This window comes from Tenrec ecaudatus, chromosome 16 (genome assembly GCF_050624435.1).
Source record: "Tenrec ecaudatus isolate mTenEca1 chromosome 16, mTenEca1.hap1, whole genome shotgun sequence".
In the NCBI taxonomy this organism is placed as follows: domain Eukaryota; kingdom Metazoa; phylum Chordata; class Mammalia; order Afrosoricida; family Tenrecidae; genus Tenrec; species Tenrec ecaudatus.
The window spans coordinates 12,922,173-12,944,393 of record NC_134545.1 but is presented as its reverse complement, the minus strand read 5'-3'; the positions used below and the strand labels follow the sequence as shown (position 1 = coordinate 12,944,393).

At 50.9% G+C, this 22,221-nt stretch overlaps 1 protein-coding gene across 2 annotated transcripts in view; it reads right to left on the bottom strand.

The window, feature by feature from the left end:
* Window positions 1–681: 681 nt before the first annotated feature.
* MED13L (mediator complex subunit 13L) overlaps window positions 682–22,221 on the bottom strand; it is a 257,652-nt gene continuing 236,112 nt past the window's right edge. For both annotated transcript variants that reach the window (XM_075534610.1, XM_075534609.1), the window contains exons 18-31: window positions 19,469–19,648; window positions 18,381–18,604; window positions 13,938–14,130; window positions 12,882–13,296; window positions 12,044–12,263; window positions 10,712–10,900; window positions 8,794–9,017; window positions 8,552–8,694; window positions 7,490–7,648; window positions 6,478–6,654; window positions 5,833–5,987; window positions 4,607–4,768; window positions 3,808–3,920; window positions 682–3,139 (exon numbers count right to left, since the gene is read on the bottom strand). In XM_075534610.1, coding sequence (XP_075390725.1) covers window positions 3,007–3,139; window positions 3,808–3,920; window positions 4,607–4,768; window positions 5,833–5,987; window positions 6,478–6,654; window positions 7,490–7,648; window positions 8,552–8,694; window positions 8,794–9,017; window positions 10,712–10,900; window positions 12,044–12,263; window positions 12,882–13,296; window positions 13,938–14,130; window positions 18,381–18,604; window positions 19,469–19,648 — 2,687 coding nt within the window. In that variant the 3' untranslated portion in view covers window positions 682–3,006. The remainder of the gene's footprint in view (window positions 3,140–3,807; window positions 3,921–4,606; window positions 4,769–5,832; window positions 5,988–6,477; window positions 6,655–7,489; window positions 7,649–8,551; window positions 8,695–8,793; window positions 9,018–10,711; window positions 10,901–12,043; window positions 12,264–12,881; window positions 13,297–13,937; window positions 14,131–18,380; window positions 18,605–19,468; window positions 19,649–22,221) is intronic.

Here is a 22,221-nt window from a genome sequence, read left to right as displayed (position 1 = left end):
CATGTCAGGCCAGATGGATGTGAAGACGGACTCGTCTCTGCCCCGCTGAACTCACACACGGGCTGCCCAGGTGCCGAGCTCTGCCATCCCGGCAGCGTCTGCGAAACCACCACGCCTACTCTAGGCCCTTATTGCTGCACCACACACCCAGTGCCTGAGCTGAGCCACCTTCTCTGCCCACCCAAGAGACCCAGCTCGCGGCTGTCTTCTACAACCCTTATTTTCATTGTGCAGAGGAGTGGAATCCCACCGTCGTCGAGACCGGCAGGAAAGCCAACAGCCAGGTGTGTCCGTCCTGGGACAGGTGCACTACTCCATGCGCGCCGTGGGCTGGGCTCCAGGCTACATCCCTACTGCCCTCGCGTCCGGCTCGGCTCAGAGCCACCCTGCCGGAAAGACCCAGGAGCCCTGCTCAGGAGCTGGGTGAATTGGGTGGCTGCGCCCAGGTTCCTGCTCAAGAGTTAACGTGTGCAGACTGTAATACAGCCGGGTGTGCTCTTCCCACAAGCTGCCTCTGCCACCGAGCCACAGACTGGATCCCCACATGTGGGAGCAGGAGGCATCCCGAGCATGGGAGCACCCCCTTCAGTGCGGCTGCAGGATGCCACTTACTGACTCCAAGTCTTGCTTGGGGTGTTCAGAGGTGAGTGAGTCAAGGCAGGGAAAAAGCCACTCAAAAGTTCAGTAATTCAATAATTTATTCCTCTAAAAAAGTGTGTAAAAGTATATAGCTCTCATCCACAAGGTATATATGAATGACATTTAAAATGGAGGCCTTTTATCAAAGTCTTTAGTGTACTGTACCAGCGCTATACTGTAGTTTCTCTTAAATGAACTTCACGTCTTTGTATTCTTTCCAATTGTTTGCTATATATAAAAGAAGCTCACTGCAAAATGCTTGAAGGAAAAAAGGAAACAAAAGAAAGAGAACGCCCCAGAGCCATTAGCTCTGAAGCCGACACACAAGCATGCTGGCCCCGTCCCGCCCGTCCCCCTTCAGTCCAAACCGTGGTCAGAGTTCTGATTTCTGCAGAATTTCCAAAATTAAAAATAAAAAAAAAATAACTTCTCACTCTGTAGCAAATCCAGGGCTTGTACATTTCAGATTAATTCAGTAAAAAACTCACAAGTAAAATAATGCATATTTAAGGGAAATATCATACAGACTTTTCACACAGAAGTACATAAGATTTTTTAAAATCTATTGCCATTCATTTATTTTTGCACAAAAACGTATAAATATGTCACCAGCTTTTTCTTAACTTAAAAAACTTAAATAAAAGTCACCCGATGAAAACTACCCTTTGCTGCCTTTTTTTTTTTTTAATTTTTGTAGGGTTTTTTGTTTGTTTTTTATATTTCTTTTTTGCTTAGAATTGGGTTTCTAGGGAAGAAAAGCCCCCTGCATTAAAAACAGCCCATTTAAAAAAAAATCCAAAGTTCTGATGAATTCTGGGAAAAAAAGCAACCCCAAAGTGGTAAAAGATTACAAATATCTACTTTACAATGTGTCTTCTCACCAGGATAATTTTATACAAGTCTACAATCTTCATCATTTTATGCTCTTCAAAAGACCTTGGGAAATTTCCTTTCTGATTAAGAAAAAATAGCACTGCAATATTTTTAAAGTTGATTTTACACTGTACACATTAGATACAAATGGTTTGATATATCAGATCTGTAACCTATACATTGCGAAAGGCGCCCCTCCCCGGCGGCACAGAGAACCCCTGGTCCGGGAACACGGTCCGGCTCTGCTCCCACGGCCCGCCACGCCACTCTGCTTTCAAGATAATGTTTTAAACGTTAGATTATTTCAAGAAAAATACTTTTACAAAATCATATTGATTATTACATTTTTCTTTTTTGTTAACAACCATGATGTGGAAGTCTCTTGGAAGAACATTTAGCTGTGCGGGATCCTCTCCCTGGCAGTCTGCAGGGGGCAGCCCTACGCCCACCGCCCCTCAGAACAGCACCCGGCACCACGAGCCGTGACGAGAACCCTCTCGAGCCTGCAACGAGGAGTCGTCGTAAAATACTTCCATCAGCCACGGACACTTTTTAAAAGGCGTTTTTAAAAAGTTCCACCATGAAGGCTCAACTTCAAGTACTAATTTATGTTGTCATATCTCTTTGAAATAAGATTCCTATGGTCCACAAAAAATTCACCCTATTCATAGCTGATTTTCTGAGCGAACACTTTGGATTGTGATATGTACATGAGTCCCGTTTGATCCAATGAGGAGAGGCCTGGCTTTCGGGAGCAATTCATTGGGAAGGAACTTGCCGCCAGGACCCTGAGCTGGGTGTCTGCCTTCTGGACAGATTCATGGCCCCTTCTAAGGAAAGTGGCAGAACCTTGGCAATCCAGTTTGTTCTTAACGACAGCTACTGCTGGAATGAGACTGCTTAGGCACGGGCCTCCCAGCGGCAGGCCCTCCTCCCCCTCCCCCGAGGACCCAGGTGCGCAGTCAGAACCCCGTGGTGGAGCTGAGTTGGCTTTCAGCTACTGTCCCCCGTCCTCACCAATGAAAACAAAACCGCCGCCACCCCCAGCCCGTGACAGAACGACTTAAAATAAATAAAAACATGAGGCTGTCTCCAGACCTTCCTATGAACACACTGGGGAACTGCTGGCCCGAGCACGCAGGAAGCACAGCTGGGAGCTGGGGCTCAGGCCACCCCGACAGCTAGAGGATTTTATCCAAAGGCTAAGTCACGCTCCTGTTTAAACAGAGACTGAAAACAGACTCTTGTGCAAAAGGATACTGTCTCTTCTGTTGCCCTCTTAAAACCAACCCTGCCAACCCTTCCTGTGGACCAGTGAGTGGGGCCGCACACAGCGTCCACGGGCGGAAAGTCACTGCTTAGGGAGGTTTCCAGGTCGGTGAGAGAAGTGTCCGTCCCTCGGTGATAAGCACTGTGGAGAGTGGTCTGAGGAGAAGGGAGGGCCATTTGCAGAGTGGAGCGGGCCCCTGGGCCCTAGAGGCCAAGTGCTTTCCTTTAGAGGATGTTCATGATGGCGTTGTACAGCTGAGTGAGCACCACAAAGTGGACAGGGAGGCAGGAAGTGCGGTCCTGGGTGGCTGGGTTGCAGGTGAGCCAGGACAGGGCATTGTACTGCTCCAGGACAAACCTGCGAGAGAGGGGCCACATTGGGCGGGCCATGCAGAGCACACCCCGTCCACGCACACAGTTCTTCTTGTTCCCTGGCCTCAAGGTCACCCCAATTGGGGCACGGCAGCTGAGCTGGCTGTGAGTATCTGACAAGCGCAAGGGGTTCCGAGACGCAGTCTTCACAAAGAAAGAAGGTAAGGGATGGCTATGGGGAGGATCTTGTTTCAGGGAGACTCGGATTCTCTCTGGCTCGAGTTTGTCGGCCAGAGGTGCCAAACTCACGATGACTTTTCTCACCATCTGAAGGCTCGTCTCAATCTGTGTCCACCAAGGCGCCTCTTGCGTGCCTGCTTCACTACAATTCTCAAATCATCTACCAGTTAGAAAATACTTACTTTCTCACAATAGGAACGGAGTCAGTTCCGATTAAGTGACCCTACACAACAGGACAGAGCTGACCCTGTGGTTTCTGAGATTTTCTTCCATGGGGTGGGTCATGGTTTCGTACTGCCGACCTTGAGGTTGGCAGCCCCATGTGAAGCCTACGCACGGTTAACCTTCTAAACAGGAGGCCAGTAGACAGGCCCCTTTGGGTTTCCCACGTGACGCTGTCCCTCCCACCAGGCAGCAGCTCTTCCATAAACACCAGAGGAAGAGCATTACCGCAGCATTGGGAACCGGCGTTACCTTAAAACATCAGATGTGGTCTTGGAGTCCAGAGGGTGTGGCACCCGCTGCGAATTCCTGGCAGGGAGAAGTTCGTCCGTCTGTGCTACTGAGATGTGGTGGTGCAGTGACGCCTGGAGAGAGACTGATGGTGAGTGGGGAACAGTGCCTCAACCTGTGGGGCCCTCTTCTTACTGGGAACGGGCAGACAGCAACTGAGCTTAACACGGAAGGAAGCGGAATGTTCGAGTTCCCTTCTTCAGTAGCAGATAAGCCCACAACAGCCCTATCAGACAGGGTGGAGCTCTGCCCCGTGAGAGCCCCACCGTTCTCCCACGCTGAAAAGGAAGCACTTATAAAAATATGAATACTAGGTTTTTCTGGGTTTGGGTCATGGTTATCATCATGTAATCTGTACAAATTCTATCTTCTAAAATTGTCTCCATATTTGGTTTAGTAAACCCATCTTCATTGTTATGAAGAAACAATATGGTATATGGATTTATAGAATTTTTTTGGTTGCAAAAGGTAAGTTTGATAGTTTGTATCTTATATATGGCTTCACAGAAAGAACGCATGAAATCACGTCTCCTTTCCCACCATCTCTTTGGGGTCAATTCATTCCCTGGGCCCACAGAGACGGTCAGGCCTCGGGGTTTTGCTAACCTGTTGGTAAAAGTGGTGTTTGGTCTAGGTTCCCTCACCTAGAGGGGAAGAAGTGATCATCTGTTGCGTGAGTGTGAGCGCCCAGGCAGCGAGCGGGAGCTATCTGCACCGTTAGGACTGCGTGTGCCCGTTCTGCAGGGCCCAGCACACCAACCTTGAGGAAGAGGGGGCACTGGTTCTGAGCCTGCGGGCAGGATGACCAGAACCACGGGGGAAGATTCTCGGCTTTGGCAGTTGAGACGAAATACCCGAGGGCCAGTGGCTGCTGCTTCAGCTCTTCCGGGGCCTCTCTCGACAGCAGACGCTCACCCTGGCTCTGAAAGACACGAGATCAGCAGTGTCCAATCCCTTGCCCACAACTCTAGGTCACAGGCAAGTGAGGAGGTACATACTTTGTGGAACGTTAAGTCTGGTGACCATTCTCAATGACCCAATATAGAATTTCTGAGGCCAGACAGCCCCTTCTTTCTCTCAAGGTACAACTGGTAGGTGTGTACCTGTGGTTAGCGGTCCCGAGGCTGACTGCTTGGTGAGATTACAAGGTGATGCAAGATCAGCAGTGTCCAATCTGCTGATCCACTCCAAGCGACACCCACTACGGAGCTGCTATGCACAGGCCAGCGGTTCAAACCCACCAGCCGCTCCATGGGAGGAAGATGGGCAGTAAGGGCAGACCCAAGGAGTCAACTGAGCGACAGGAAGGCTCATCTCTGGCAGCTGCAGGCTATTCACAACAGTGCTCTTTTCCGGCGACCGACCAAAGCCATCCAACCGGCCACTGTCAAAGACACCTGCCTTTGCCAGCAGGGGTTTTCCATGGACACCTTCAGCAGGGCACCCTGGGAGCTGGGACATCCCAATCTTATCAACTACAACCACCAGGACTCCTCATTCCTCCTCTTCCGTGCCTCAGAGCCACCATGCTCTCAGCTTCAAAAGGCAAAGGCGCCCATGTGATGGGGAAATGGGCAGAAGGAGCCAGAGCCTGGGGTCCAGGGCTCTGGGACAAGAAGGTATCCTGTCATCTCCCTCTCTCCAATAAACCAGAGGTTCTATTCTGCATGTGTTTGTCTCCACACAGGTGTGAGCCGCGCTGCTTCTGTCCACATACGTCTCTGCCCATTTCACAGAAGTGGCACTCTGGCCTGCGCTAGCAGCCCCGTGGGTAAGTGAGGGCGCAGCAACCGTCACTCTGAGGGGAAACCCCAGGCGCACCCCAGAGCGTGGTCGCCTGCACCCAGGGCCATCTTTCTGACAACACTCATGCATCAGGAAAAGAATGCATTTCAGTTCTCGCCAGAGCCACTGGCTCCCAGAGCAGAGCACGCACTAAACCCGAAGGCTGACTTTCCCGAAGGTTCCGTTGTTAAGAACCCTTACCCGACTGTGCTGGAAGTGCGAGCCCACTCCGATGCCTGAGGGAGAGCCGGGGGAGGGGACGGGGGAGGAGTTGGGGGAGGAGTGAAGGTTCCCAGTTATCAAGATGCCGATGTCATTGTCCATGTCGTCTGGGAAAGGGAGGTCAAACATGTCGTCTAGAGGGAGGAGAGAGAGAAGGAACGACTATTAGCCTCTGGCGACCCGTGCTCTGTTCTCCCAAGGTCTCCGGAGGCAATGGAGTGGAGCTCAGAACCACCTCTGCACAGCCACCATAGGTGACGCCGTCTGTGCGACTGAGCCCGCCTGGGCACCCAGCAGGTCCCGGGCAAAGGGCCAAGAGGAAAAATTAGCACCTGCAACCCAGAAACTGTCAACAGGCTTCAAAAAGGTAGTGGAGAAATTATCCTGTCTTTTAATCCCATTATCCCACAAACATTTTTTTTTTGGTGGGTGGGGGGTCCTCTCCTTAATAAAAATGGGCATCCTTCCTCCTCCACTTCATAAGGCTAAATGTCAAAACAAACTACAAATGCGTTACAGAGACTACGCAGGCTCTCACCTCTCTAGGTGCCCAGTGGTTATAGGAAGAGACTGCCAGTCCCTCCCCCAGCGTGTTGTTCCGGAAGGGACGGGCCTTGCACTCACCGTTGTTGGGACTGAAGCCGTCTTCATTGGGATAGTGGGCTGGAGCCACCTGGATGGTGGATGACGTGGGGAACACCAAGATGTGTGTGCAGGAAGCATCCTGCGGGGTGTTGAGCTGAGATGACTGCATGTTGAGGGCAGTGCTTCGGCCAAAAACAGAGCCCATCGTGACAGCATCTTAAATAGAATGAAAATCAACTCCCCTGTGAGGCTCTGGGCCATTAGCCGCAAGGTCAGCAGTTCAAACTCACTCCAGGCTCCTCAGTAGGAAGAAGAGGTTGTCTGCTCCCATAGAGAGCTCCAACCTTGGAAACCCTGGGCTGCCGAGTGGGTTGGTCTGTTTAGTCTGGAGAAAAACAGCCTCTGGGCCTGCAGCTCTGATCAGGCAGGCCCCTCTCCACACAGGGGGTTAGACTACCAAGAACGATCTCCAAACATCAAACTCCCAGTTAGCTGTGGTTACTCACACTGTATGTAGGTAGTACTGTAGGAACACCCCCCCCCCCACCACCACCACCCCATTCAACTAACTCATTATTAGATCTAACATTTTATTACAGCCTGAGCTCTGGCTAAACTCTGGCTCCTGGTCTCTCACTAGGATCATGGAAGACCTCTGCCCGGGCTGTAAGCAGCTGACATCCCCTCGGGGCTAAGAACAGCCCCTTGGGTGGGTGGCCAGTGAGGAGTAACTAGATGTACCAGTTTGCCTAGTTGCTGAGTTTTTTAAACCAGCCTGCTTTTTTACACCCCATGCCCACACGCATTGACTGAGCAGACTGTGGTGCAGGCCTGGGTCTAACATGCCTCAGCCCTGCCTGCCTCGCCATCCAAACAGTCTTCAAATGGGATTAAAATTCATATCTGGCTAACAGAGTCATGCTGAAGGATGGACTCTGGCCTGACCCAGACTGCAAAAAAACTCTCATTTCTGTCCCAAACGGATCGACAGGGGCCCTGAAAGGAGCCATAAGGCTATGCCTGTCTAGACTGAGCCCGGGCAGCAACTTACCTGGCATCACCACAAAGGAGCCCTGGGGCTCCATGGCCACCAGGCAGGCACTGAGGATAGAGGGCGAGTCAGCAGCCGAGATGCCACACATGCGGCACACGTCCTTGAGCTGTTTGCTGATTGTCTGCAGGGAGCACTCTCCCAGGAGGATGCTCCAATCTGAAATCAAACGCCAGGGTCTCGTGAGGTCGGAGGGGCTTGTGCAGCCCGAGTCACCTGGTGATGGCACCTGGCCCACCTTCTCCAACTCCACTTCTCCTGCTGCCACTTCACTGGGGACCGGAGCACAGGTAGGGACTACGACGCAGTTGGCTCTTCCCCTGCACGGCCAGGGAGAAGGCGCCCGCTCAAGTGGACAGACAACAGGACACAACTTTCCCTTACATGTTTAGTTTGCTGTGGCCAGACCAAAGTGAGGTGGGATAGCAGATGGACAGCGAAGGCAGAACCAACCCAGGCCTGGGGTCCGGCCACACTAGGGAAGGGAGAGCACCCAGCTTGAGCAGCCCAATGCCTTCAGGAAGTAAAACAGGCATTCCGATAGGAATGAAGGGTGGGAACCCCAGGTGTGTGGTAACAGACTATTTGCACCAACTGCTGGGCAGCCCGGGGGTAAATGCCCGTAAGAATTCCCAGTGAAGAGACAATGGCACGTTCTGGTGCCGGCTGGCTCCCAGTCCGTCTTGTTACTCTCCGTAGCCACTTTGATGGGAAAAGCCTGGGGCCGGTGGCGGACCAGAGCTGCAAACCATTGCCCAGACACCCAAAACTAGGCTCTTATGGCTTCGACATCTCTGGTGAAACATTTGTACGTTTAAAAGTAGTTTGTTGTCCTTATTTTATGTGCTGGGGGCTCAATTTGTATAAAGAAAAGCTTGAAAACCGCTGGGGTATCTGGTACATTCCTAACATGGATTCAACCCACTTCCACCCCAGTCCACCAAGATCCCCAAGTGCTCTGTAAGAATCGCCAGGGGGTGTGGGGTGGGAAGATGAAGGGAGCTTACAGAGGCTGGTGTCAGGGCCTGTCCATGTGCCACCCCACTGTCGCAGGCCCCTCACCTTTAAGCTCCCCGTGGCCCAGGCGTCCCAGCCGCCCGATGACAACCCTCCAGGGGAGCGACGTCATCTGGACGATCCCAATGCACCACTCCCACAGCTTCTGCAGGCCGATCTTACGCGCTGACACCTTGCTCCTCCGAGATCTGTAGGCAGGGGGTCCCAAAGAACCCGGTTATTACAGTCTTACACAGGAAGACAACCTGTTAGAGACACCCAGAGAGATGAAGTATGCAGGGTCTCACCTGTTTGGTAAAGCGATATTTACAATGCAGGTCTCCAGCAGCTCCCCGTGGAGGTCAGTGCATGAGGCCAGAAGCCATCGCTGGTCGTGAGACAGGCAGTAGCCCACAAAGAGCACGTTGTATTTCTGGCTGGCCTCACCGAACGTCTCACCTAGCTCCGTCTGCTTGTCTTTGATGGGAGCCAGGATGAAGGGTGGGGAGTAAAGCTGGATCGGGCTGGGCCGCTGGAACCAAAACCAGGCCTGCGTGAGCACAAGGCTTTTGACCCAGCCTTTCCACCTCCACTGAGTGGTTATGCGCACACATGGGGCTTCAGAAAGCTCATGGGAAACTGCAGCCCTGCGTGTGTGCAGAATGCTAAGAATTCTGCTGACATGACCTAGTCTGGGAAACCCCCACTATTCCATTTTAGAAAGTAAACTGGCCCCACTTCATTAGAACAAGGAAATTAGAACCACAAGAAGTTACTGTTACTCATTCACCAGAGTGACCACCCTTTCAAAGGCAGGAAGCACCAAGCAAGGTTCAGAGAACCCAAACCACCAGTCCTTTTACTCCCCATCAGTAGGGCCTGTCGGGCACAGGGCCCATCATCAACGGGCTGGGCAGTCACTGCTACGGCTGAAGGAAGAACGCGGTAATGCCTTGTGGACAGACAGGCACCAGGACCAGAACCACAGTACGGCCCTAGCTGCAAACTGGAAATACCCAGTCACGGTGGCATGGATCATAGACGGTGATGCACTCACGAGTAGTCAACAGCACGCAGAATGAAGGGATGCACCCAATTCCGTGTGGAAGACGCCAGGTGTGAGAGAGTGCAAAGTTCAGAAACGCACCAAGGGAGATGGAGATGTGACTGCTCTTGGTGGGGGAGGCTGGGTGCTGTGCGGGTCCTACTCAGTAAGCACTCGGCCAGCAGCACGTCTCTACCCCTAGACTACACGTGGGTACATACACAGGGAAGCTAAAATCCAAGCAGCAGCTGTTACCTAAGACAACACCGTCATCTGTGTTGCGGCTGTGGCACACAGGTGACTAGTGAAGGAGCCACGGCAGAGCAGCACGCTGTCCGTGGCAGGCATTTCAGACTGCGTGCAGTCTTTCTCTCAGATGTGACCGGAGCCCTCAGTGCCCACCGACAAATAGCAACCAGTAAGGACTGATCCCCTGGGGGCCTCGTCCCAGGCGATGAAATGGAGCAGTGTACTAATGGACACTAAGATGGGAAAGAAGCTGGAAAAGCTCAGGCTTTTACTTCGGAGTGGGACGACTGACTGCATTACACAGCCCTCCTGGCCCACCCACATCAGCAGGTCTGTGGTGTGCAAACTCTCCCGTGAAGCGCTGTCTGCTGCTGCTGGTATGCATGCAGTGGTTGACACTGGCTTTGCAAGGCTTTGGAAATTCTAAACGTGACACAGGATGGTCTGGAAAATAAATAACGTTGCAAACTTAGGCCTAAATGCTGGTTGGTTTTTCGTTTTGTTTTGGTGCTCCACATTTCCCTTAGAAGCATGAATCCACGGAAAGCTGGTTTCCGCTTCCATCCGAGGAGGAGGAAGGAAATCCACTCTCGGGCCGAGGTCTGCTGGAAGCGTGGGCAGCAGATACCAGGGCAGGGCAGCTGAGAGACTGTGGAGTGTCTCTCTGATGAGTGGAAGGCACAGCTTCACTTCAAAATGCGAACAGCATAATTAATACCTTTGGGAACCTGGAATGTTTCCATTTACAAATGTGAAATATATTGCCAAATGAGATACCATGTACCAAGAGTTGACTTATCTAGGTTCTTAGGGCAACATGGAACTTCAGCGGAGGGACATGAGCCCTGCATGGCTCTGGATTACTTAGAGCCACCCACGCTCTTTTTTTGTTTCCGTGCTGCTTGGCAGGTTTCAGCCCTGCCCGTACCCACCTCAGGGTTCTTGAGGGTCATCTCAATGCTGGCTGCAGGCCCGAACCCCGTCAGGGATTTAATGTGGATCTGTGTTGGCAGCGGCCGCCTGCACTGGCAGTACACGGAAAATGCCATGGACTTCAAGTACTGAATGTAGAACACGTGCTCGTCCTTCATTGTCTGCAGCATGTACTGGCAAGGCACAATCTACAACACAAACACAGACAAAGCATGTCTAGTCTGAGGAGGGCAAAGCGGGAGTATGGAAGGACGTGACCTCCTCACTTACACCTGAGCTTTAACACGGGTACACGTCAGCCCGTACACTTCAATCCCCGTTCCTCCCAGTGGGACCAAATCTGAAATTACAGCTGTCGCCAGGAATTTAAGAAGAGGCGTGTGATGTTTGTCACATATACTGCCATTGAGAAATTACTCTGCCACTGTGTGTTCTCATCGCTGAGTTCAGGATTTGGATGGAAGCCCCTTGGTCTCTATGATGCAGAGATGCTGTGCCCAACTTCTCTAGGGTCAGAACGCCCGTGGCCTGATCAGCCAAGCCAGGGAACCAACAACCAGTTCCCATCAGTTCTTTCTCAAAGATGGCGGTAGTGAAGGCAGCATGAAATCCAGCTACAACCTACAGCCTCCCCTTTGCACCTGTGAAATCACAGTAGGCTCTGGAATTGCAGTGCCAGAAGCTAATGTCCACCTAGAAGAATCCACCTCAAGAGATGCACTGATTTTAGAAAGACTATAAAGGTTTTTATGACTGTTTCATTCACAATAGGGCTTTTTGCCTACTGTAGAAGCACATTAAATGCCTACTTATACAGGAATGATTGAAAATGGAAGTATGTAGTGATTTAAAAGGTGTGAGAATTTTAAAGTAACACGAGGAAAAGTGTTCATGAATCATGTTTTTAAAAAGACAATACTGAAAATACAGTCTTGGCTATAAACACCAACATCAAATTAGGCTAGGGATGATCTGAGCATGCTGCAGGACCTGGGAGTGGAATCACACATCTTTCCTTTGATACTTTCCTGTATTCCAACAGGATCCCTGGTAGTGCATCAGGCCATGACTGCTAGCCAGAGGTCAGCAGTACAAACCCACCAGCCAGTCTGCAGGAAAAAGATGAGGCAGTCTACTTCGTAAAGATCACAGTCTCAGAAACCTTACGGGGCCAGTTCTCGGTCTTAAAGCATCACGATGAGAATCAGCACAGTGGGTTTGGTGGCAGTAGGTTTCGTTTTGAGGTTTTTATTATATTGAAAAAAATTCTAAAGCCTGAACCCTTCCTTTCTTTACAACTTCAGCAGTAAGCAATAAATTTGTACAGTCACCTGGAGAATGAAAGAGTCCCTCATATGCTCAGGTAAATTGTCCAGCATCTCCGTGTAGCAGCGCATCAAGCTCAACAGCCAGAAGTTCCCGGACGTGGAGTCGTCCTCTGCAGTGTAGGTGAAGGGGTCTACCATGTAAATGACCACGGCTGGGGGGTAGGCGTGGCTGTCCGCAGAGTCGGGCTCCGTGGGGATGCCGATCCTCTCCCTGTCTGTCGCACTGGGGGGGGGGGGCGGGGGGCGGGGAGAGCACTCATGAGATGCACAAAATAAAACGGGGTCACACGGAGGGAGGGCCAGAGCTGCGGGGCACCGAGTACAGGTTCAAGTACACTTCAGTGAGTGCCACACTACCAAGAAAAAGGCAAACCCACCCAGAGCGGGCGGAAAATGATAAGCGTCCTTCCCCATGAAGATCACCTCCAACCTGCTCTCCCTGACGTGTGGGATGCTTCACATGGCGGTCTTGCAGAATGCTCTCCCTCTGAGGGGCGCAAACTTCTGCAGACTACCAGCTTGACACGTATGGAGTCGGGCTGCTAACTATAAGACCAGCAGTTCCAAACTATTAACTACTCCAAGGGAGAAAAATGTTACAGCCTCAGAACCCCACCGAGGCACTTCTACTCTGTCCTTCCTACGGGGTCCCAGAAAATCAACCTACAGGAATCAACAAACAGTAGTGAGTGTGGTTCTGGGGTACAGTGTTCCATTGCCGATTGTCATTTTCTCTGGGGAAGAAATTGAGACATTTACTGGACTTGAGAGATTAATAAGGTCAACGGGTAGAGAGGTCCCCCCGGAAGCCACTTGCTGGAACCATGCGCGAGGCACATACCTTTCTTGTCCATCCTGCGAGGCGCTCTGCCCAGACTCCGGGTCCCCACCACAGCTGATGGTCCCTTGCGCTCGGTCTGCAGAGCTGCCCCCAGTGCTGGGGTTCTGCCCTCCAATGCTAGCACTGAACCCCGAAGAGGCAGCAGTGCTTATCTGGCTCATGCCTGGGGCAGAGGCGGATGCTGAGACGGAGGCCCCGGAGGCCCCAGGGCCGGAACCACTTGTAGGGTTGGCAGAACTGCTGTTGGAGGTGGGGTTGAATGCACTGCCAGCTGGGGGTGCTGCAGATCCTGCATTTGGCGCTAAAGGCCCAGCACTCCCCTGCGGGACCTGACCCGGTGCTGCTGCTGGTGGGCTCTGGTACTTGGGTGGTGTCAGCAGGCTGCTGTCCAGCTGCAGGGTGGCTAAGTAAGGTGCTGGAAGAGGACACGCAAAGGCAGCTTCAGTGAGGGCGGCCGTGTCAGAATGAACCCGAACTTCAGCAATTTAAAAAATATGATGCTTTCAGCCCACTGAGGCTATCATTACATCACCTGAAATGCTAGCTCCACAAGTAAACAGGCTGTATTATGCAGACATGGAGATGACAGGAACAATTCTGGGGGGAAGCTTCTTTTGGAGAATGAATTTCTCCTGTGTTAACTCTCTCCTTGTGGACTCACTCCACGGGCCCTTCAGGGAACCGTGCGCGACCCAATAGAATCTACCGTGGCTCCTGGGTGCACACCACACAATGGGGCCTTGTGCGTCTCCACACATCTCTGGAAAGTGTGGGTTCACACAACTCACCTGTCATTGCACCACATTCCTGGAAGGGGGGGATGGGGGTGCCGGGGTGTGTGTGAATTAGACAGGGCTGCTCCAGGCAGCTTTACCGTGTTTGAAAGAATGTGAGTCTGCATAGTACCCAAAACACACAATTTGACCCATGCCAATCCATAAATGCAGCTGTAGGACGCTATGTTGGCAGGACGAGCGCGCACATGGGTGGGAAACATGGGGAGGGCAGTGTTCTCTTGCACAGTCCCCTTTGCCCAGACAGCAAGCTCCCGCTTACCTAGGTGATGGCGGCAAACTTTCGCATACAGTTTGAGTCTGGAATGATTGTCACTCTCCTCGCTGCCCCAAGGCTGGCTGAACCACTCGCTCACTATCTCCGCGGTCAGCTTCTGTGCCCCGCTCTTGCCCACACGCATGATCCCGTCCCGGAGCACTTTGCAGATGGGTTTGTGCTGCCCCAGCCGACACGTCTGAAAGACAGAGTTCATCACACACGGGGGCCAATGAGCAGGGCAGTCCCCACAGCCCTAGCATGGTGGCCTCTCCACCTCTTCTTAGCTTTGCCACGGGCAGCCCAGACCCATGAGCCAGCCCTTTCCGACAGCTGTCACATGCCCCTCTGTGGCTGGCTGCCTCTCCAGAACCCAGAGTGAAGCCTCTAAGGTAGGACAGACCTAAGCTTGCCCTGGGCCCCCTCCCCCCAAGCAACAGATGACTGACATGTAAAACTGCCTCTGGGGCTGACTGAGGAGACGTCTGCCTAAGCCTCTGAAATGATCCCCACGCAGGACCTATCATTAGACACCGCCACCCTTAGGGCCATCTGCTAGGTTGAGGCAGGCACCTGGAGACCACCCACTAGCTGAGCTCACTCCAACAGGGAGCGTGCCCACTACTTTTTAGTTACTTTGGGTCACAGAATCAGGTATTTATCTCCTAAGGCATTAAATGGGTACAAAGAGCACAGAATTCAGACAATGTACCTGCCAAAGGGAAGCTGCTAGGTGTACCTGCTCACCAGCAGGAAAGGCAGCACCATTAGGAGGAAGTGAAGGCTCTCCTGCCCTGTACAATCCACTGGTGTCCTCTCTCTGCTTAAGCGGGTATGGCTCACAGCCAAGTGAGCAACCCTAGAAAAAGGTCTTTGACCCACACCCGTGACTCTGTAAAGCTGTGTAGCTTACGCCCAAGGCTTGAGTCAAGGGACCGTCTAGGTTTTAGAACTGCGTTGACAAGTTTCCTGTGTTAGGTCAACTGTAATTTCACACTGGAATGCATCCGTGGAGCGGACCCGCTCACCCATCACAGCATGCCAGGGTTCAGTCACTGGCTTCTCTGACAGCACACACCTCCTCGCAAAGCTGTAGCCACACACGTGCACAACTGAGACAGTTGATTCCCTTATAGACAGTGAATGTTCTGCTCGGGGATTTTTTAAAAGTCGAACTTAGCATCTGACCTAACAGACATTTTACTCGCTTGCAATGTGCCTGTGAGTATTGTAGGCACTTAAAATACTAATTCTATTTAATCTCACCAAATATAAAGACATTAGAAGCATCCAAAGAACTTTCGCAGAGAACGAACTTACTCTTCAAAGACTATGTGTTTCTAACTTGTTGAAAGCAATATAAATCTATACACTTATCGTATAGACTCGTGTAGAAGCCGAATTTTCCAGCACATTTTTATTGCAGTTTTTGTGGTAAAATGAGGTGCCTTGGCTGATATTCAGGTCGGCTGATACTCAAGTACATATGGTAAATATATAAGATGATCTATTTGGCTTGTAATTACTACGGTCACATCTGTATCCAAAGTTTCACATTAAAACAACTATGTTAAATAAAATATCACAGAAAGACAAGGACTCGCTATATAGGATAAACTGGACAATACCAACTCAAAAGATTAGATGGGAACTCTTGGGGGCATTTTACGCTAGTGGAGGAATGGCTACTCACCAAAGGACAGGCACAAATGGTTGTACGACTCCAAGAATGTAATCAGTGTCACTGAATCACACATGTAAAAAAACTTAGGCTTCGTGCTGTATTTTCAATAAAAAAATTTACTAAAAACAATCAGACATAATTATGTCCTCTTTCGTTAGGTGTCAGTTGCAACTCACAGCAAGCCATGTACAACATAGTGAGCCGCTCCTGGTCCTGGGCCACCCACATGAGCGCGGCTACACTTGAGCCCTCTGCCCCACGGTCTGTCAAGCCATCTCATTGAAGGATCTGCTCCCAAACATGATGTCCTCCCTCCAGGGAAAGGTGTCTCCAAGTGAGAGAGCCATGCTATTGAGCACCCGAGACAGAAACCTCACTTTCTTCGCCTCGACGGAACGCGGTGGCTCTACTTCCTCCCAGACAGATGTTTGCTCTTTCAGGCGGGCCAGTGCACACTCAACATTATTCACCAACATCACGAGGGAATGGCATCACCTGATCTCGTCAACTTCACTCTGAAGGTGCAGTCTGGCTCTCTGGCTGAGGTAAGTTCGTGTGCTCTCGTGGCGGCCCAGGGCACTTTCACTAGTCTTCACCAGCCTGCAGTTCAAATGCATCCATTCTTCGGCCATCTTCCTACTTCACTGTCCAGTTTTCACATGCACATGAGGTAAGTGAAAATACCACGCTTGGGACAGTTGCCCCTAATGCTGAAATTAACATATTTAATACTTTAAATAGGTCTTGTGCAGCCAATTTTCCCAACACATCGTTTGTGCTCTTGACTACCGCTTTCATGAGCATTGATTGTGAATCCAACTTGATAGCTGTTCGATCTTTTCTCCATTTACCACAGTGTCCTCTACTGGCCCACTTGAGAGGGCTTTTATCTTACTTACTACACTGAGGTATCATCCACACTGAAGGCTGTGATCCTTCATTTTCATCCGCACGTGCATCAAGTCCTCCTCAGTCTCAGTAAGCAAGGTGGGGTCATCTCCACATCGCAGGGAGTTAAGAAGCCTTCCTCCCATCCGGATGCTAGTTCTTCTTCACACACTGCAGCCTCTCGGATTATTCGTTCAGCACATAAGGAGGCATGATGAAAGGACACAACCACGTGAACACACATATTTCACTGTCCTCCAGTTTCTATTCCTGGCAACGTTATCCATAGTTTGTGGTCCGCACAGTTGAATTCCTCTGCATAGTCAATAAAACACAAATAAATATGTTTATGGTATTCTCTATTTTCAGCCAAGATCCATCTAACGTCAGCAGCGATATCCTTTGTGCCACAGTCTCTTACAAATCTGGCTCAAATTTTTGTCTCTGTGCTGCTGCAGCCATTTTTGACTTATCTTCAGCAAAACTTTATAGTAATTTCCACATTCTGTTCAGTCGCTTTCCTTTGGAATGGGCACAAATATGGATCTTTTCTAGTCGGCTGACCATGGAGCTGTCTTTCGAATGTCTTGACATAGAGGAGTGCTTCCAGGGCGCCCTCTGTTGGGGGAGCATTTCAACTAGAGCCTTGTGTTTTGCCACTGGTGACTCCACCTTCAGTGCAGCTTGACTTCTCTCCATGCCGTCCATTTTTTCTCTTACGCTACCTCTTGAGATGGTTGAACATGACTCTGAAGTCTGTCTTCTTTTAATGCTTTCCACACTCAGCCCATACAATCCTTCAGTAAAGCAACCTGAGGCTTTCAATTTTTCTCCTTAGCTCTTTCATTGCAAATGCAAAAGTTGGTCACGTGTTTCTTCATCTCTGCCAGTAGGGATTGGTAGAAAAATCTGTCCAACCATCCTATTACTTGGTCTAGGTAGTCCGCTATCATCCTATCCTTGCTAACACGTTGTGCTCCAGGGCCAGTCATGCACTACTCTCCTTGATGACGGGTGCACCCCCACTCTTGCCCTCATACAATGGCTCTAAATGGCCACGACCGGACCCGGTCAGCACACAAATCCCCACCTAGGACATCAGCCTGCAGCTGTTCCATTTGATTTCTGAAAACCTCCCATTTTGCTAGGTTCATTCTTCTGGCATCCCATGTTCCAATGACTGATGGATGTTTGCCACTGCTTAATTTTGAGTGGTGCCACATTAGCTGATCAAAGTTCAGAAAGTTCCGCTCCAGCTATGTCTTTAAAGTTGACCCTGCTATGATTAGGCAAGCCTTTCACAGGTCAATTTTTTAAAATTCTCTTTTCTTCAGAGATCGCCAGTCTTCTTCCTAATCTCAACTCCACTAAAACCCTCCTGGTATTTGACATAAGCTTTCTGCATCACCACAACATGCTGACCACCACAGGATGACAAACTGCCACAAGGGGTGGGAGTTATGTATATGAACATTTTCTCTAGATTCCGAAATGATCTATTCAGGGCCTCCTCCTTATCCCTCTCAAAAAAGCAGCAAAACAAAATAACGGGGTTAGAGCCAGTGCCTTTACCTTTCCTGCTGAGCATGGCTTTTTGGAAACCATGAGCACCCAAAGCGGGAATCAGCTCTGGGGTCTGGAGATGTGTGTGAAGGCTGGATCAGAGAAGCCCTAGATCTAACAGTGTCAAACCAAGGCGGGGAGGCCACTGACTTTTGGAAAAACCTGCCAATTTGTTCTTTTCTTCATCCAACAATGATGGACATTTCCTTTGGCATCGACTTTGAAAACACTTGCTCTTTCAAATTGGGCCACCAACAGGAACCTCCCCCTGAAGCCTCGTGTCACCAGATCAAGGCTCACAGTCTCACTCTTACCTCATAAACAGCGCTCAAGTCCCTGAAGAAAGTTTTGGCTCCTTCGAGCAAGGCCTCGTTTTCTGGACACACCACAATATAGGCAACATCACGGTGGCCCCCATAGGGGTCCAACAGCAGCCTCTCCCAGAATGGCAAGGAAAATGGTGAGATGGTGAGGAAGTCCTTGTCATAGCCCACAAGCAGAGTGGGGATGGGCAACGGCTCAGGAGATTCTTCTGAACCTAAAGACAACATTGTCATTTAGCAGTGCGCCTGAGGCCCTGGGCCCCCAACCTGAACAATTTACAAGTTCCTGGCACCTTACTCGATAAGTTCTGGCATCTGAAATCTCATGATTTCAGAGTGACACTCTTAAAAATATGTTCTCAGATTTTTCAGATGAAATGGACCTTCATTAACTGAGTCAGACAGAAGGCAAGAACAAGTTCAAGCTCGCTGTCTAGTCAGCAGGCCTGCCTTCCCTATAGGAGCCTGACCACGAGGGAGCAGCGGGGGCGGTGCAGAAGTCAGCCAGCCGAGACAGCATGAGGGTGGGCGTGTCTCACAAATAAGCTCTTGGGGAAGACGTTTCCCACGGGCCTTGACTCCACAAGTGACTTTGGAAAGACAAACCAACGGAAACTGACAAAGTTGCTGCGGTTGGGGAGATTCTGGCGCAGGGCGACCCCGTAGGGCAGGGCAGAATGGCCGCAGAGGGGGGTCTATGGCTGCGAATCTTTAAAGAAGCAGACTGCCACACAGCTCTCCTCCCCCAGAGTGGCCGGCGGCTTCGAGCTGCTGACCTTTGGGTTAGCAGCTGAGTGCTTAACCAATGCACCACCAGGGATCCTCATCAGTCTTAGCAGGACACACAAACCAAACCACTGCCATCGAGTCAAGTCTGATTCCCAGCAAGCCTACAGGACGAGGACAGACTGCCCCTGTGGGTTTCTAGGCTGTCAATCTTTACAGGAGTCGACAGCCTCTTCTTTCTCGAAACAGCTGGTGGGTTTGAACTGCTGGCCTTGCAGTGAGCAGCCAAACAGGTAACCTACTAGGCCCCCAGGGCACGACTGGGAACAAGTGCAAAGGCAGTCAGGATCTACCGTAGGTGCCGCGCCCTGCCATCTTGTGGAACTGCTGCCAGGTGAGCGGGCCCTGCACGTGTTGGATGTTCTCCCAGGTCCTGCCCGTGCGCTTCTTCTGGATGGCATCCTGGAGGCAGGGCTGCAGGGACAGCAACATGCGCACCACGTCCTGGGAGGAGAGCATGCTGCTGTCCAGCACTGGAAGAGAAACGGAAAGACACAGCTTACCAGGGGCCACACCTCCTCCCTCCTCTCCTCTTCCCAGCCATGGTGGGTGGGGGTGGGAGGGTGATGATGGGGCTTGGCTCAGGAGCTGGGGGAGAGTGTCCGTTACTCCTGAAAAGAATCAAGGGACGTGGGTCTTCCTGTGTAAAAAGAGCTCAACTATAGCGCTATGTGATGTTAAAGGGGAAACTAGGTGCCCGCTCTTTTTAGTGTCACATACACTTGTTTGCAAGACTTTTCATCAGAAAGGGAAGCTGCAAGTTATTGTATTATTTTTATTCCCAAATGTCCATGTTTTAATTCTATCATGAGTGAAGGTAGTAGATTAAACAGATGCTTTAAAAAAACAGAGCAAAAGCTCTTAATGTAAAAGATTCTCACAGGAAACTCCATTGAACTCAGAGAGACCACCTCGTGAACAGCCACAGGAACCAGGCAAGACTCGGGCAAGGCTGTCATCTGTGTGCCAGGTGGCTACCCTATAGTTTAAGGACGGTCAGTTCCTATAGCAAGTATCAGGGGGAGGGATTCTCGAAGTAGACTGAATAGTGCGTAGTGCGTGTGTGTGAGGGGTCTCAACACTTAGCAGTCTCAGAAAGGTTTGAGGAAAGAGCTAATAACCAAGTTTGAAGGTGCCACCCACACCCTCCCATTTCTCTGGGCAAGGGGCAAGGACGGCTACTTAAGAGCTAGCGACCACTTGAACAACTGACTCCAGGAAGCAGCCTGCACAAGTCTGGGTCTCCAGCTGCACCTAAGACACTAGGCAGCCTGGCAGTGTCTGTGCACAGGCAGTGTTCGTGGAGCTGCAGGACCCTGCCTAACCAGGTGCTACCAGTCACCTTTCACCTTCAATGTTTGTTTGGTTTTGTTTCCTTCTTGGCTTAAAGAGGATTGTAAATTCCTTGTACCCACATCTCCTAGAAGTAGGCAGGTGACAGACACAAAGCACTATGGTCAGGATCACTGAACACAGGCCGGGTCCCCATTCCTTCACCTCCACAACCCAGCCCTTCTCTGCAGCAAAATGTACTCCCTCCACTTCCAGATGTTCTGACACGGTGGGTCTGTCCACACACACACTTTTCTGCCTGAAAGCCATGGGGGTGAGGGTGGGGCGCAGCAAAGGCAGGTGTCTATACTTTATCCTTGATTAGGGGCTAAAGAACCAATGTTTCTACTTGCCTGGGAGTGTTGGGTGGTCAACCAAATTGTAAAGCTAAGGTGTAAAAGAAACCAACCGAGCTCACCTCCCACATGTTTAGGGGGAAAGACTGTGTTTTCTTCAATTCTCACACTCACTCAAGAAACACACAGTCAACCCTGCTAAGTGTGAGGCTCCTGGCTTGACCCTGACCCTTGGTGCTACTTCTTGAGGGGTCCCTGCTGCCTGGAAGCCTCCTTCCCTGCTTGACCTGCATCACTCCTGACTCCCTTGGCCTCTGGCCTCTAGAACTGTTCCCTCATAACCTGAGGGATTTAAGAAGCCTTTCCCCCTTCAGAAGCAGGATCAACCATCCTTTCAGGCACCCCCTCTGCTCTGGCCTCTGTGCCCCAACCCCACAGAGCTCTCCCTCCATCAACAAGCACTGCCTAGCCGCACCTAGAGCCACTACCTCTCCACTGTCATCAACTGGCCTCTTCCTTCCCACTCGCTTCAGACCCCGTCCTCTCTCAATGGTCCTGCCTGAGCCCATGGATGCCACAGCGTCTCGCTGACTGGTCTACCTGGTTGTTTCACAAGGGACCACGTTTCAACCACATTCAATGTATGAACTTTCTCTCCAGACCTGGTCTTTCTGTGGTGTTTGCATCTCTAAATTTCTCCAGTTCCTACCCAGGTGTGCAACTGAAACGCCACAGAGACATCTTAAACACCTCACTCACCTTGTCCCTAGTACTCAACTCTTCCCTAAACCCTGCAGCTCCACAGCCCTCACACTGAGACACCAGCTCACATCTTCTCCATCACACTGTGAGAAGCCTCAGTCACACTATAATTTATTTTATCTACTGCGATGGTCCAACTCCCCGATTCCTGCCAGTCTCTAACCGCACCTGTATTACGGGAAGATCACATTTCATTCTTTTTGCAACCACACAAAGGTGATGCCGGTGCTTCCTCTTAAAACCTTTTGATGCTTGGTCACTGATCTTTGGATGGAGACCTACCCCATGATGTCTCCAAAGACTAGTCCAGCCCTGATGACCTCTAGCTTCCTGAACTCTCTGAAGGCTCTGGGCTCCCCATGACTTGGATGCCTTTACACAGGCTATTCCTGCCTAGACACAATCCTTGCTCCCCACTCTCTCGACCCAGCTAATGTGCTCATGTGGGCTCTTCACTGAGGTTCCAGTGAATATTCCTCCTCCTTCAGAGAGGTTCCCCTGACCTCCAGGCTGGGCAGGCGCTCCACCCCAGACTTTCATCAGTGACCGCGGTTCTGACGAGACACAGATTGGTGTGGTTATTGGCTAATGCCTACTCTGTAATCAAGAGGACAAAGTTCAGGGGGTGGTAGCCCCCTATCAGACAGCATGTGACT